This window comes from Mesocricetus auratus, unplaced genomic scaffold, assembly GCF_017639785.1.
Source record: "Mesocricetus auratus isolate SY011 unplaced genomic scaffold, BCM_Maur_2.0 Super-Scaffold_100028, whole genome shotgun sequence".
NCBI lineage: Eukaryota > Metazoa > Chordata > Mammalia > Rodentia > Cricetidae > Mesocricetus > Mesocricetus auratus.
This window is the reverse complement of record NW_024429209.1, coordinates 12,196,410-12,213,140: the sequence shown is the minus strand read 5'-3', so window position 1 is coordinate 12,213,140 and position 16,731 is coordinate 12,196,410. Positions and strand designations below refer to the sequence as shown.

Here is a 16,731-nt window from a genome sequence, read left to right as displayed (position 1 = left end):
GCTAAATTAGATAAATGCCAGACAGACCAGCATTTGCCTGGGTTTGACTCCAAATTTTAGAGTGGGTCATTTTTTTTTCTCCCTCCCCCCCTTTTTGAGGCAGGGTCTCACTATGTAGCTGTGCTTTGAACTGTGTCCGCCTCTGTCTCGAGTGCTGGGATGAACAGCATCTCTCTCCATAACTCTTCCCACATATATCTATTTTCGTGCCCCTGTGGAGGTCCAAGGACAGCGTGGGGAGTTGTTCTTTCTACGATTCAGGTCCCAGGGCTAGCATGCTGGTCGCTAGGTTTGGAGGCAGGTGCCTTGGACTCTTGAGCTCTTGTGGGGCCTTTCTCTCTTGTTTTTCTGAGGCAGGTCCTCATGTAGCTCAGCCTGATCTGGAACTCACTATATACCCAAGGCAGGCCTTGAACTTTTGACTCTCCTGCCTGTTCTTGTCCCCGAGTAGCCCAGAAGGTTGGCAGTCTTGACAATACCTTGTGTGTTCTTGTCCCCTGGGACGAGCATTGCTGTAGCTCTGCTGGCTCCTCCCTCTCCTTCCCTTCCTCCTAGGTGACATTGTCACTTGCTTTCCATTTCCTTTATGTGTCATCAAGGACGTGGGTACCCCTGACTGGGGTTGGTGGTGGGACTGGGGTTTTTACTAGTCCTGAAGCAGTACCCCCCACTTCTGTAACTTTCCTGAGCCCCATGTCATCAGTAGCAGTGCAGAGGACCTCAGTATTCATGTACCTAGCCTATCTCTTTCTCCCCACACCAAGACTCCCTGACTGGGCCCCTGGTTCCCCTTTCTTAGAAGTAGTTGTCTGTTGATGCCAATGCAGGAATCTGCCTCTGCTGTGTTTTGGCGTTGTGTTTATCGTAATCCTGTCCTTACTAATGGACACAAGGTTGCTGTCTGTTTCGATACTGAAAATGGCTGCAATGAAGACATTTCTGCCCATGTGGGAGGGAAATCCATAGAAATGAAGGAAAGGCCAGAGGCCTCATGGGCTTGATATTTGGAGATAGTTACCAGGTTGCCCTGTGAAGCTGCTCGGCTTCACGCTCCCTTGCAGAAATGGAGGAGTGCGCCCTTCTGTTTCCAGCATGGCTATTTTTCCTCCCGATTTCCATTTATAGCTGGAGCTGTCTATGTCAGCTGGAATGTTCAAAACGCTGGCAGCAAGCGGGGAGCTGGAGCCACTCCCGGCATAGAAGGGCAGGGGCGGACGTCCCTGTGGTGAGGGAGAGACTGGGCAGGGGCGGACGTCCCTGTGGTGAGGGAGAGACTGGGCAGGGGTGGACGTCCCTGTGGTGAGGGAGAGACTGGGCGGGGGCGGGCGTCCCTGTGGTGAGGGAGACTGCTAGCTTTCTCCCCACAGAGAGGGAAGTCCAAATCTAGCCAGCACTCCAGGACAGATTATATTTGGTTTAAGTGCCCCGAAGCCTGTTCTTAGGCCTGATCCGAGCACTCATGCATTGAGATGAATAATAATGGTTTGGATAAATATTAGTTTGTCGGCCAGGGAAGCCTAATTTTGTAAGACGGGAGACAGTTTGGATTATAGTATTACAATGTTAGTCTTTGAGACACAGCACACATAGTAGTCCAGGGTGCCGTGTTTGCTCTGTAGGTCAGGCTGGCCTTGAACTCGTGGCAGTCCACCTGCCTCGGGTCAAGTAAAGGAGAGTGTCTACTTAAGACACATGCAGTTATGCACGTCAGGCCAGCTCTGTCTTGGTGTTGTGACATGGGCTCACAGCAGCTAAGGAAAACTTCTTGATGACCTCTGTAATAGCAGTGGAGGCCCTTGCCTGAGGTAGCATGGAGGGAACACAGATCCAGTGGGCACTGGCTCAGAAGTGGGATCTGTCACTGATAGGACTGACCCTGTCTGGAAACTGCTGAGGGCCTGTCGTGGGGAGCGGGCCAACCGAAGGACATTTAGCGCCACCTGCAGATCGCCCCTCCGTTCTGGACTTCCACAGCCACCTTCGTTTCCTCCTCTCCTCCTGCAGTGTTGGGCACCAAGGAGGGGTAGGAAACAACTCAGTGAACTCCCTGGCCCTTACAAATCTGGTCTAGCTGGTCGTACAGCCAGCGCTTGGCAGAGGTAGCCAGGGGACTTGAGACCTGATTGTCAGGCCAAGGAACTGAGTTCTTACTTGAAGACCTTTCAGTCCAGGTCAGTACCACTGCCTCTCCCCGCCTGCCCTGGGTGCTGGCAGCTGAGCTAGAAAGGGCACGATCCCTAATTCCCGTCTTTGTTGTTCAAGCCTCGGCCAGACTGGCTGGGGAAATGAAACCTTAGCGATCTATGCTCCGGGTGTCCTCTTGGGGGTGCCGTGCCTCTGGCTAGAGGAAAGCTGTCTCCGTACTCCCGCGTTTACCTGTTGCTTTCTGAGGTTGCATAGATTATTAGCAGTTTTCTCAGTGCAGCTGAGCCGTGCAAATGTTACCGACAGCAGGAACAGCCATTTTTTTTTTTTTTTATGCTCAGTCAATTCTGCGGGGGAGGTGAGGCTGCCATGTGTTTCCTGTTACCCTCCCCGGCGCCCTAGCAGCTGGATACATATACTCTTGTGGTTGAATGATAAAAACATTGCTTAACACCCTGCTCACCTGAGTGCTGGGTGGTGCTTGCCGTCTGTCCTGACGAGGGTGTGGTGGTGTCTTCCAGATCGAAGCAAAGCCGAGATGGACTTGAAGGAGCTGAGCGAGTCGGTCCAGCAGCAGTCAGCCCCCGTTCCTCTCATCTCTCCCAAGCGGCAGATTCGTAGCCGGTTCCAGCTCAACCTTGACAAGACCATAGAGAGTTGCAAAGCACAACTAGGTGCGTCCCCCGACTGCCTGTTCTGTGGGTACCGTTCTTGAAGATGCACCTGGATAGAAGAAGGCGTGGCTTGCTGTGATCTCACCAGCTGCCTTGACTTCCCTCGTTAGAATGCACCGCGTTTCTACTCTGGAATTACTTCAGATTTGCTAGTTGGCTTTCCAAAAGGGCCTTTTGAATTTAGGGGAGGGTATTCTCCGACTGAGGTAGCCTGAGAACTTCAGGTGGGAATGTGGAAAGCACCGGTGTTCCAAGTTTGTCTGGCTTCTTGCCAAACTCAATGATGTCACAGCTTTGTTCTTTAATGGGTCTTATAAAGTCCAACCTTCCCCTCCAGGTGTGCTCCCCCACCCCTCCTTACCTTCCAGAAGTCTCTCTGATTGCTGGCCTCCTTTCTTGCCCCAAAGAAAGAGGGGACCTTCTTTGGGTGGTGGGCCCTGTCCTCTATGGAAACTTCTAGATAGAGGTTTTGCCTTTTCCGTTGAGTCGGGCTTTCTCTGTGTAGCCATGGCTGTCCTGGAACTCACTCTGTAGACCAGGCTGGCCTCAAACTCACAGAGATCTGCCTGCCTCTGCCTCCCGAGTGCTGGGATTGAGGACATGCACCACCACCGCCCCCTTCCCCCCCAGAAGCTGGTTTTGTGCCCACAGCATATGGTCTGGAATAGTGGTTGAGGGCAGTGAACTAATCCAGGGATATTGATGAAGAAGTGACAGATTGTAGGGCCCCAGGAGCAGGGGTTATCCTGAGGTGAGGTTTTGGTGGCAGTGGGTGCCCTGGGTCCTTGAGTGAGAAGGGAGCTGTGATTTTAGACCAGAGCTCTGGCTCTGCCAGTCTTGGAGGTCATCTTCCACAGGTCAGTTAAAGAAATGGGTGACAGAGAAAAGCAGACAAGGGAGATTTATTCACTGTGACTGCATTGGGAGGGTCAGGCTGAAACAGAGGGCCAGAGGCGTGCATGCCATACCTACACAGTCCTGGTCAAGATACGGTCCTCCTCAGTGACTCCATCATGGTCTCAGCTCTTGGGAGTTGCGCTGACATGTTGTTAGAATAATGAGAAATCTCTATCCTACAGACAAGGTCCTCTGGTTGAGTACCAGGCATCAGCCTTCCCTCCATGAAGTTGCTGGGAAAATGACAGTTTCTCAGGGACCATTAATAGTGAGATGGCACAAGGGTCCCTTTTAAGGTGTCTCTTGCCAGCACTGTGGCTCTCCTTGTTCCTGTCCCATTAGGACACTGAGAGTCAGGGACTCAGGTCAGCCATTCTGGTGTCTCTCTTGCAGCCTTCCACAAAAACTCTATTATTGCTAGTAAGAATTTTCTAATTCATTTACCAACCCCCTCCTGGACCCACTATGCCCTGCTGAGCCCTTTGTCTGGGTTATTCTGGGAGTTGTTCAATCATCCCCAGTCTATTTTAACAGATAAAAACTCTGAGACTTAAGAGTGGGTCATTTTCCCAAGGTCCCACAGATAACAGCTCCTGTGCGCTGTGCCCGATGCTCGCCGACCAGTAGCACAAGCCTCTGACTGCACCATCATTTCAGACCTCATGTTTTTGTGGTTGTTGGACCCCCAGAGAAGTCCTTTACTATTCCCCAGCAACTCTGCTGACCAACTGCCTGTGTCTTGGCTCTGCATGGCTCTTGTCCTTCCTGAGTTTTCCTTTGGTGGGTCCAGGTCATGGCAGATACCTGGCCATTGCACCGGAGTGAAGGCGGTATGAAGAATTGTCTGGGATTTCATTCTTTTGGGCTTTCTTATTCTTACTTGCCTGCTGCCTGAGCTGGAAGCATATATGTATCATGTGTGTGTGACACCTGCTATTCTGTCTCCTTTGATGGGCATAGACAGGTGTGGTTTCCTCTTCCCCCTTTGGCAGTGGAAGGACAATGCATTCGCATGAGTTCTTGAGGCTCTGCAGCAGATTTTGCTGTTGCCTGTCTGCTGCTTGCAGAGCGACATCCCACAGAGGCTGGTTCCTATGCTCCGTGCACAGAAGCCACCACCTTGAGGCCTATGTGGAAATTTTTTGGTTGTGACTTGGGTAGAGAATTCCAATTCAAAAAGGGGGAGGGGGGCAAAAAGACAATGCACACAGTAGGCCAGTGCTGCCCACATGGCAATTGTGAGGGCATATGTACGTGGGCTGCACTGCCATGCTAAGGCTCTGGCCTCTGGAGCCCTAGACACAGGCAGAAGCCTGCCTGTTCACACTTGGGAGGGGTGCTGGGTCAGAAGCCCAGGCTTCTTGTCTGCCTCCCAGTTGATTTTCTTTGTGCATAGACGCTTGGCTCTCTGGTACCTTGTTTTACTGGCTCCCTGATTTCTGCAGTCAGTGCAGCAGACTTAGTATAACCCTGGCAGTCCATGGGTCTGTCCCTGCTCCCCTTGGATCTCCATGATCTCCAAGTTCCCTTCTTGCTTTCCCCACTGAGATGGTGGGAGAGTGTGTTTCCCTTCCGTCTTTCTTGCATAGCTGAGCTGTGCTGGTTTCTTTTTGTCCTTAGGTATAAATGAGATCTCAGAAGACGTTTACACAGCCGTGGAGCACAGCGATTCGGAGGATTCCGAAAAGTCGGAGAGCAGTGACAGCGAGTATGTCAGCGATGAGGAACAGAAGCCCAAGAATGAGCCAGAGGACCCTGAAGACAAAGAGGGGAGTCGGGTGGACAAAGAGGCCCCCGCCATTAAAAAAAAGCCAAAACCTGCAAACCCCGTGGAGGTCAAAGAGGAAGTGAAAAGTAACTCGCCAGCCAGCGAGAAGGCTGACCCTGCACCCGCCAAGGACAAGGCGAGCCCGGAGCCTGAGAAGGACTCAGCAGAGAAAGCAAAGCCATCGCCTCACCCCACAAAGGACAAACTGAAGGGAAAAGATGACACGGATTCTCCCACAGTGCATTTGGGCTTGGACTCCGATTCAGAGAGTGAACTTGTCATAGACTTAGGAGAAGATCCTTCTGGGCGGGAGGGTCGCAAAAACAAGAAGGAGCCCAAGGTGCCATCACCTAAGCAGGACGGTAAGCCACACACACACACACACACAGACACACACACACACACACAGACACACACACACACACACACACAGCCTGGAGATTGCGGATTTTGTTTGGCGTCGGTGTGCGAGGATCAGACTCAGGACCTAGTGTAGGCTAGTGCTCTACCGCTAAGCTAATGTGATTGTTGAGTCCAGGGAGACAGGGAGGGTCTCGGCCCCTAGCTGATACAGCGGGTCCTGCTTGATCCTCAGCACAAAGATAAGTCCCACAGTCACTGCTTCTTATGAAGTTCATTTTAGCCTTAGGTCTGCCTGCTTAAGGTTTTATATAGTTCAGTTTGGCCTGGAATTATATAGCCAATGAAGACTATGGATTCTCCTGCCTCTACCTCCCATGAGACAGATTTAAAGGTGCTGGTGCTTGAACCCATGGCTAGCTCTCTACCAACTGAGCTACATTTCCCCCTCCAACAAACTGCCTTTTAACATTCAGACATTTGGGTGGGCCTCAGGGATCAAGGGCTCTCTCTCAGTAGAAAGATCTAGATTCCGTATCCCCTTCTCTTGTGCCCTGCATGGTCAAATATGTTTTCTTACTAGGAGAGGAATTCATTAGGGATTGTGGGGCATTGAAAATGGAAGAGACTTTGGTCAGCACCCTCTGGACATGACAGTTTGTCCTGTGTGCATTGAATGTACCCAAACCCTAGGATTCTCACTAATTCTTCGTCCCTTGCCCTGGAAATGGTCTAGGTGCAACTCTGACCTTTAGCCACTAGATGGCCCTATCAAACATGCCTTTCCCTAGTGGGCAAAACCTTCCGCCCCGAGGGATCACCACCTGAATCTTTTTAGGCTTGTTGCTGTTGTGATGAGCAGCGTGGGCCAGCAGTCAGCATGCTGGCAACCTCCCCAAAAGGGGCTGAGTAACAGCAAGATTTTGGCTGGGCAGGTGGGAGGCCAGAGGCCTCCAGCGTCATTCAGTCAGTGCCCAGGAATGATAGCCATCAAGCCAGGTGTACTTAGGGAGGTATCTCCAGGTGTCATTTTGGACTGTGCTTAGTTTCCGATGGGAGCCATTTTCTCATCACAATCCAGAGGTAAGGTATGCTTCTGTGTACCCCATTCTTGTAGCCTGGTGTCCTAATGCAAGTCCTTGCTCTGTGCCCTGAGAACCTTTTCTCTGTGGGGTGCCCACCTGGGCTGTCTGGAACCTCAGCTCTTTTTTTGTTTTGTTTTGTTTTTGGTTTTTTGTTTTGTTTGTTTTTTGAGACAGCGTTTCTCTGTATTGTTTTGGAGGCTATCCTGGAACTTGCTCTGTAGACCAGGCTGGTCTCGAACTCACATAGATTCACCTCTGCCTCTGCCTCCCGAGTGCTGGGATTAAAGGTGTGCGCCACCAATATCCGGCGGAACCTCTTGAATCAAGACAGATTTCTGTGACCAGGGAAGAGGCAATGAGATACCTGTCATCGGGAGGTGCAGAAGGCAGGGCATGCTCAAACTGTCGCTTAGGCCTGTGGAAGACATCAGAGTGCTGTCTGGGGCGGAGTGGAGGGCGAGATCGCGCACACCTGTTACTGCTCAGGTGTAACTTCCTCCATGTGAGGGTCGTGTTCCTGAGATGTTTAGAATCTCCCATTCTTTCTGAAAGAGGCTGTGTGTGTGTGTGTGTGTGTGTGTGTGCGTGCGCATGCTGCATGCACGTGATCAAAGGACAACTCATGTCATTATTTGCGGTGGCAAGTTTCTTTACCCACTGAGTCTTTTTGCCAGCCTCAAAACGCACCTCTTCATGCTGTCTGCTCTGACTTTGTGCCAGTGTTTTATATACAAATGAGTACTAAGAACTTTTAATCCCAGCACTTGGAGGTAGAGACAGGAGAATAAGGAGTTCAAGGCCAGCCTTGGCTACACCAGACCCTGTCTCAAACAAAACAGACAAAAAAAAAAAAAAAAAAAACCCATACTGTCCCAACTTCAGGGGGGTCATGAACAAGTTTCCATTGCAGTGTGAGCTTCCTAACAGGGAAAGCAAAAAGGGAAGCATAGTTGCTTAATAGAGTTCAGATTTGTTTTTAGAAAATCAAAAGCATTCTAGCAGAGCTATTACTGGTTTTGATGTCTGGAGAAAACTCCTGCAGAACTAGAAAACCCTGGGTGGTTGGTAGGAAATAGAGTTAAAGATGGTTCTAGAACACAACACAATCAGAGAAACTCTCTAAGAGTTGAGGCAAAACTTACTTCTATAAACTGGAGTCCCCTCGATGGATGGATGGTGGATCCTCTTTCTCCCGGTTCTATTAGCATGCTGACGACAGCCATGTTCCCTCTGGTCCATCTCGAAGTGGAGGGCTTGGTGGAGTGCAGCCAAGGGTCCAGTGCAGAGAGCAGAAGCAGACAGCTTTCACACCTGGACACTCCCCAACAACCCCTCACTTTGGGCTGCCACCCCCGACAGGGCCATTAGTTAGTCCTTATAAATGCAAAGTCCTGTTCTTTGGTTTATTAACTTATGGGGCTGGTAGGCAATCTGCATTTCATTAGAGTGATAGGACAAATGAATTCTAACCACCACACCCCAAACACCAGAATTTTCCCCATTGAAGAAACAAGTGAAGAAATTTCTGGAATTTGTCCCATTGAAGAAATGTCCGGTCTCTTGAAAGCCCCAAGCCATAGCCCGAGGAAACACTGCTGGAGCACTCTCTCTGCTCCAGTTTTCCTTTGGGAAAAGATCACCAAGTAGGCACAGCTCAAAAAGCCAATCAGGAGAGAGAAACTGATCTTTTTGAGCCTAAAAGCGAGCCAGGCCCTCAGTAGCAACAATGGTACTATGTCACTGGCGGAAACACAGGCTGCCACAGCTGTTTCTTCAGGTTAGAGCCCTTGCTGGGCACCACACCTGTAGAATGGCCAAGGTCAGAGTTGCTTTTGAACCTCGGGTAGCCAGCCAGCTCCGCCTCCCTGGAATGCTGGTCTCCAGAGGAGTGGGGTACTCACCAGATAGGAAGCTGTTGCCTTCTCTTCCATGGCATCCTGTAACCTAAATTTTGCTCCACATCCTGTCTGGAATAACCTATGTGTTTTTCTGGGTGATCCGAATCTAAAAGAACAAGCTCCATCCTCATGAAATGCGGAGGGGTGTGGGATGTGATGGCAGAGCCCCCTGGTACCCATGTTTGTGGTGTGTGTTGTGAGCACCCTGGGTGGGGTAGGTAGGTGCACCTCTGCCCTTCGGAAGTAAGCTGGGTGCCCTGCTCTGGCCCATTTTCCAGGAGCTTCTCCACTGCCTTCCCATTGTGCTGCCCCTCCCTCCCTGCCCCCGTCCTCGCCCACCCCAGATGTCTTTGAGCCCAGGTGAGCACAGGTGGTTGACACCACACCACGACCTGCTTCCCCAGCCCTTGACAGAATGCTTTTGAAACAACTCTTAAAAAAATAAATAAAGCCGGGCGGTGGTGGCGCTCGCCTTTAATCCCAGCACTCGGGAGGCAGAGGCAGGCGGATCTCTATGAGTTCAAGGCCGTGCTGGACCGATAGCCTCCAAAACAATACAGAGAAACCCTGTCTTGTAAAAAAAAAAAAAGTAAATAAATAAATAGTTTAAGGCTTAAACCTGTCTATTATGTAATAGGAAATCCAGTTTTGTGTGCTCTCCGTGAAGGGCGTGGCAGGAACATCTAGAATACAAGGTGAAGCTGGGCTAGCTGAAGGGCAGGATGTCCAGGCTGATGTGTTGGGGAAGGGCCTCAGGCCTGGGGCTGAATTCCTTTCAGTGTCTAGGCAGCCCCTCCCAGAGACGTTGTCTTGGATGAAAGCACATTAGGTGTTGTACTTCAATGACTTTACGGGCCATCTAGTCTTGGAGTCCACGCCCTGTTGGCTTTCTAGCCCAAGGTTTCTGCCCTCTCTGTGGGGGCTGCTCCTGAGCTGTCCGGCACTGCTTCTGGCTGCTCTGCAGGGGCCTGGGTCTTGTCCTCCTCGCCACCTCTTGATCTGGGATGTGAACTTGCTCTCATAACTCCTGGCTGCAGTAGAGGCTGTGCTGGTCCTGGGACCTCCATGGCCTTTCTGAATTTCTTCAGTCTGCCTTTACCGGGTTTGACCCAGAACTGGCCAGTGGTGTGTCCCAAGTCCCTGCTCATGATTTCAATCCAGTTTCTGCTTGTTTCCATGCCCGCCTGACTGTAGCTACAGGTAAACCGCCACCATCCACTGCAGCGGGCAACCAGTCTCCCCCAGAGACGCCGGTGCTCACCCGCTCAGCCACCCAAGCACCCTCGGCTGGGGTCACTGTGGCCGCCACCACCAGCACGCTGTCTACCGTCACGGTCACAGCACCGGCCACCGCCGTCACCGGAAGCCCAGTGAAGAAGCAGAGGCCGCTCTTACCGAAGGAGACTGCCCCAGCCGTGCAGCGGGTCGTGTGGAACTCATCAAGTAAGTTTCAAACGTCCTCCCAAAAGTGGCATATGCAGAAGATACAGCGGCAGCAGCAGCAGCAACAGCAGCAACAACAGCAGCAGCAGCAGCAACAGCAGCCTCACTCTTCCCAGGGGACAAGATATCAGACCAGACAGGCTGTGAAAGGTACCTTGCCCCCTTCTGTTCTCTGTGGCGCCCACCCCGTTTTTTTTGCCACATTAACAGGAGACAAAGCCACCGCTATTTAATTTTTCCCCCATTCCTGTGTGTGTCATGGTCATTTCGGGCCTTACTCACCCCATACGGTGTCGTTTATTTTGAAAAAAAAAAACAAAAAAACAAAACAAAACAAAACCAAGAAACTGGCTTGCTGTTTACCATTCGCATAGATTTTTCTTTTATTTAAGATGTTTAGTTTTTCATTTTATAAATGATACACAAGCCCCCTCCTTACCGAGGAGACAGAATCCGCTCATAGAACTTTGAACCCTAAATGTGGCTCGTTCACTGTCAATGTCATCATTCCCCTTTCTGTGACAATCTTGAGTAATTGTTGTGAAAGCTTTCCCAGTGCATGCATATACATAAGTTTTTATACCATAAAATTTTCCTTTTTTTCCCTTTTTTTTTAAAGCAAAAATGGTACCATTCTTGACTTTTTTTTTCCTCTCCCACCCATCAGCATGTTTTAGAGGTCTGTCTGTGTCTTATTCTCTTGGACTGCTGCGTAATATTCCCTGATTTATTTAAAACAGTCCCCTGCTAGTGGAGATTTAGGGTGCTTTCAGGTTTTTCCTGACTGTAGCTACGCTGCAATGAATATATCTTTGTGTATTACATCTGACGAGCATGAGTGGCCCCGTTGTCATTTTTGGCAAGGTTTATAGAGTATGAGAGGTGGGTAGTGACGAGGTTTCCTTTTAAAACTGTCCCATGTAGAACACGAGCAGGTCTTATTGCAACCATGCAATGCAGCTGCACGGTCAACTCAATACTGGAGGCCTGTCCCTGTCGCATAGCTATTGGGCTCAGCCCAAGTGTGGGTCTGGATAGCAGCCGTGTACCCAGATCTGGAGGCTGTAATCTGGGCCTGGTTCCTGGTGGGGGGAAAGGAGTTTCCTCCACACCCACCCTTTCCCCGGTGTCCCCTCTATCAAAGCTCACCCCAGTGAGGAAACTTCACAGAGCTGGTGTGAGGCCTGTCCCAGGGATACCTCCAGGGGTTCAAGACCGAGTGGGTGGAAAAGGCCTGAAGAACTGGACAGGTCAAGAATGAGCTGGGTTGATGCTGGGCATAGAAGCTATTTGAGCGGGGCTGAGATTAGGATCACACCCCTTGTTAGATTCTGTCCTGGTAGAGCTGTCCCTGAGGGCGGGGTAGGCGAGTGCAGCACTCAGACCTGGTGACAGTAGCGGTCTCAGCTTTCAGAGAGTTACACCTGGGGGATCTGAAAAGTTTAGTTGAACTGGTAAGGGCTGGTTTTAATCAGTAATGCACTGCTGCAGCCACAGAGTGTGTGGAGTCTGTTGGGCCCGACTTTGATCAGGGAAGTGCTCCTGCACCACCCACTCATTAAAATGGCGAGGCATTGGTTTTAATCACCCATAGCATATCACACTTCTAGCCCCAGTGGCAAAGAGTGACTTCAATGAGTTGCGATACTGTTTTGTCACCAATGAAAGTAGAAGGTGTTGATTTTAATGACTCCTGTGCTGTTGGACTTTTGAAGTTGTTGGGCCACGGGTATAGTTCAGTCTTAGAACGCTTGCCCGGCATGCATAAGGCCCTGGGTTCAGTTCTCAATGCTGCAGAACTCCTAATATGTCAAGGCCTGAGATTTTAACGAGTGAACTATTCCTATTCCCTTCAGTGAAAGTGGTAGGAAGTGATTTTAATTAGCAGAAAGAACACTTGTTCTGCCCTACCTGAGAAAGGAGTTCAGTGTGCCTTGTGCAGGGGTGACTGGTATTTTTAAAAGGAGGAGGAGGCAGCTGGGAGAAAGGAAAGTTGAACATTTTAAGAGAGCAGAACGGTCTGTGGGAAGCTGTCTGGTTTTGCCAATGGGCGGTCAGGCTTAACTTCTCGTAGAGATGGGAGACAGTGGGCCCACATTTTCAGATACTGGCTGTGTCTGCCTCTAAGTGTTTTTGGTAACCTGGCTTTCGAGGCTGGGTAACTCACCTAAACTGTACCACCTTGACCTCTTAGATGCTTGCTTTGCTCAAGTCTTGGTAGTCCAAGCTGTCAGGGCCTAGTCGAGAAGAGAGTTCAGAGGCGCCTGGCTCCAGCTCAGTCAAGGTGACACTGGCATGCATAGTTCAAAAGCTGCCTTTGGTTACAGGAAGAGTTCCCTTTCTTAGCCCAGCCGTGTGCTGGGCTGCACTTCCTCACGCGGGTAGGGTGACCGGACCCTTTGCTCTCTTAGCTGTCCAGCAGAAGGAGGTCACCCAGAGCCCGGCCACTTCCACCATCACCCTGGTGACCAGCACCCAGCCGGCAGCCCTGGTCAGCAGTTCCGGCTCTGCAAGCACCCTAGCATCCGCTATCAATGCCGACCTGCCCATTGCCACCGCCTCAGCCGACGTGGCCGCTGACATTGCCAAGTACACCAGCAAAGTGAGTGGGTGGGCGGTGCTGTGGTTGTGGTGGGATTCCTGGGGCCATGACTTGGTGGTTTGTAAAACGGCTAAGTTGCTGGCATTACAAGAGGCTCTCTAAGGTCAGTCTTACATTTGGGACTCGAGTTGGTTTGTCTCTTTCTTTCTTTCTTTCTTTCTTTCTTTCTTTCTTTCTTTCTTTCTTTCTTTCTTTCTTTCTTTCTTTCTTTCTTTCTTTCTTTCTTTCTTTCTTTCTTTCGTGCTACCAGTGGTCAAAACTAGGGTTTGGAATATGCCACCAAAACACCTTCAAGTTGTATTTCCAGCATTGTTCTTTTATTTTGAGACAGGGTCTTCCTCTGTAGTCTAGACTGACTTTGAAGGACTCCTAAGCATCTGGGATTACAGGTGTGCCACCATGTTCCCATCCACCCTGTGTGTCTTCTTTATTTGAACATCACAAAAGGCACCAATAACAGACCAGAGAAGTCCTCGCTTGGTGGACCTATGAGTTTATAAGGGTTGGGTATAGGAACCGGAGTGATTCAGGCCGGTAAATTGCATTATTCAAAAATTGGCAGGGATAAAGAAATTACCTCCCTGAACCTTGTTTTGTTTTTTGCTTGTTTGTTTATTTTTTATTTTTTTTTTGGTTTTTCGAGACAGGGTTTCTCTGTGGCTTTGGAGGCTGTCCTGGAACTCGCTTGGTAGACCAGGCTGGTATCGAACTCACAGTGATCCGCCTGTCTCTGCCTCCCGAGTGCTGGGATTAAAGGCGTGTGCCACCAACGCCCGGCCTTGTTTATGTTTTCAAGACAGGGTTTCTCTGTAGAACAGCTCTGGTTGTCCTGGAACTAACTCTATAGACCAGGCTGGCCTTGAACTCACAGAGATCCGAGATCCGCCTGCCTCTGCCTCCTGAGTGCTGGGGTTAAAGGTGTGCACCACCACGCCCTGCTGTCTTCCTGGTCCTTGATGCTCCCCTGGCAGGTGGTAAAGCTGCGGGGGTTTCTCCCCAGTCACCATTACTATTCATATGGCCCCCTGGCCTGTGACTTCTGCAGCTTTAAGAAGCCCCTTTGTGTGCTTGCTCCTCTCCTCCCTGAAGAGGGAAAATTTCAGTAGTCCAGGGCGAGAGGGCTGGGTTTAAAGTCCCCACGACGTGGGCCCAGTGTATCACCAGATGTCCAGCTGCTCACCCAAGAAGCACTGGAGTGAGTCACTGTCGGCTTACTGGAGAAGGAAATGTGACAGAAGTCATTGTGACACCAGCAAGGTGAGATGCCAGGGACCAAGAGGGACTTGGGCTCCTGGGTCCTCCCCTTAAGCCATCCACTCTAGAACACAGACCCTGCTGGTGGCCTGGCATTGTGTGTGAACTTGGCACAGTCTCCTTTTAATTGGCCAAGGCTTGTTTGACCATGGTTGAAGGAGTAAAACCCACACTTCTCCTTGGCATCGTGGAGACCTCTGCAGTGGCCTGCGGGTGTCGGGAGAACGGTGATAATGACCCTAGGGCTCCAGCTGCACTGGTGATTGGCTGTCAGCTCTCCCCCAAGGATGATGATGCCTGGGTGGAGGTGCTTGGCCCATCACTGCCTGCTTATCGGGCTTATCACTGCCAGTGATTAATAGCTAATGAGAAATACTTTCCTGTTTAGTAAATTACTGTGTGAATGAGAACAATTTGTTTTTTACTAATGAGGAAATGATTCTTTTGTATTTAGTAAGCAGTTCAAGTTACATAGCGGACAGGTGAAAAGAGTGGAGGACAGGGCTTCTCTGGGGTTTTGTTTTCCCTCCCATCCATGTGTCTGTCTGTGTCTGTGTCTGTCTGAGCAGGGTTTTGCTCTATATTCCAGCCTGGTCTCAGATTCTTAGTAAACCCCCAGTCCTGGCCTCCTGATTTATAGGTGTGAACCACTCTGCCCAGCTTGGAATTTTTTCTTTATTTTTAAAATAAATTATTTTTTTTTATGTATGGGTCTTTGCATGCATGCAGGGCTAGGGTTAAGTAGGGTGAGGGTTCAGCACACTGCTTGTGAAATTCTTTTCCTCAGAGACCAGAGGAAGGAATCAGACCTCTTAGAATGTGAGTTAATGGTGGTTGTGAGCCACCATGTGGGAGCTGGGAGCTCAACTCAGGTCCTTCCTCTGGAAGAGCAGCCGGTGCTCTAACCACTGGGCAATCTCTCCAGTCCCCTGCTTGAAATGCATAAATAAGTCTTGTGTTAAGAATTACTTTATTGGGTCGACAGTAGACTTGTAAAATTCTGGGTGGTGAAAGAAGTCTAAGGTTTACAGTCCCCGATAACTGTTTCTTGCTCGTTTTTTTTCTTTTGGATCCTTTTTACAAGCCATTGTTAACCCAGCGGTTGTGACAGAGTCCCATGGACCTCAGAGAAACCATACAACACACACAAAAAGACTTGGCCCCATCCGCCCTTCTTTTGGTGAAGGAGGGATTGTCAGAGCTGGGAGGGTGGCTCACAGGACGAAGAACTGGGCTGTAAGGGTCTGGCCTGTGACCTTGCCTGTTTTTCCAGCCCTGTAGAGCAGAGCTGGAGTACTCAGGGCAAGCTGACTGACTAAATTACCTTGAATTGAGAGACGTGAGGTCAGCTGTGAGAGCCTGGCCTCGGTGGAGCAGGTGGAGAGAGACGGAGGGAGTAACGCCTGGGATCTGGCGGCACCTGCGTGTGCGCGCACACTCTCACGTGCGCATTGCACACACCCACGTGGGGGAGGGGCCCCTTCGGGTGAAGATGAGAGCTGGGAAAGGAGGCTGTGGTGATGGCTGACCGGTTTAAGGGGGGAGCTCACAATTGCCCACCCACTCCATTGTTACCCTCATTGCCTGGGCCTACCTGCTCATTAACAAAAGGGGAGGCTTTGCTCACAGGACGAACTGAGGCCTGCAGAGGGGATCTGCCACTGCTCCTGCAAACATTTACATTCTGTCAGCCTCTGCAGATGCCCTTCTAACAGCCTAAAGAATGGCCTGTTAGGGGAGATACTTCCTTTGCAACTCTAAAGCTGCAAATGATAACATTTGTGGGGAGCAGATGAAGCGGAGGAGGTCGTTGAAGGCCCAGATCTGTTGTTTGGTCGGAGGGGCAGTCTTTATTAAAGTTAGCCTTTGCTGTGTTTGGAAGTGAGTCAGTCCAGGCATGGATTCTCAGTGCCTTTAAAATTAGAGACATTCATTGTGTCAGGGATGGGTTGGATTGGCTGTTCCTCTCTCTCTCTCTCTCTCTCTCTCTCTCTCTCTCTCTCTCTCTCTCTCTCTCTCTCTCTCTCTCTCTCTCTCCCTCCCTCCCTCTCCCTCTCCCTCTCCCTCTCCCTCTCCCCCTCCCCCTCCCTCCATCCATCTATCTCTATCTCGTGTGCCTAGGTTGTCCAGGGACTCGCTCTGTAGACCAGGCTGGCCTCAAACTCTTAGACATCTGCCTGCCTCTGCCTCCTGAGTGCGCCACCACAGCCTGCTCAGTTTTCTCTTAGTTTTTTTTTTTTCTTTTTAATTAATGGGGTGGGTGAGGTAGAAAGTCAGGAAGATGGATGGCTGGCCTCCAAGAAGCCCAGGGCATGTGCGGGCAGCAGGGGCCTGCAACAAGCAGAAGTGTAGTTCCGACAAATAGTTCGGTCATTTGACACCCATTTTGGGTTACTGTTTTTGTTCTTGGTGGTAGTTAAGTAATTTCATGTTCATTAGCATCTTTTTCTGTGTAATAGAACAGGTATTTCTTTCTTTGGTTTTTGAGATTGGGTTTCTCTGGAACTTGATCAGTAGACCAGGCTGCCCTCAAACTCAAGAGACCCATCTGTCTCTGCCTCCTGAGTGCTGATATTAAAGGCTTAAAAGTGTGGACCACCACTGA

The 16,731-nt window shown here is 50.3% G+C and overlaps 1 protein-coding gene across 31 annotated transcripts in view; it reads left to right on the top strand.

The window, feature by feature from the left end:
* The window catches only part of Zmynd8 (zinc finger MYND-type containing 8), a 94,510-nt gene that overhangs the window by 62,100 nt on the left and 15,679 nt on the right, over window positions 1-16,731 (top strand). For 15 of the 31 annotated variants that reach the window (XM_040733041.1, XM_040733049.1, XM_040733047.1 and 12 more), the window contains 4 exons: window positions 2,667-2,819; window positions 5,337-5,846; window positions 9,989-10,420; window positions 12,682-12,872. In XM_040733041.1, coding sequence (XP_040588975.1) covers window positions 2,667-2,819; window positions 5,337-5,846; window positions 9,989-10,420; window positions 12,682-12,872 — 1,286 coding nt within the window. The remainder of the gene's footprint in view (window positions 1-2,666; window positions 2,820-5,336; window positions 5,847-9,988; window positions 10,421-12,681; window positions 12,873-16,731) is intronic. The other 16 variants (XM_005084965.4, XM_005084964.4, XM_005084963.4 and 13 more) reach the window with 3 other exon arrangements.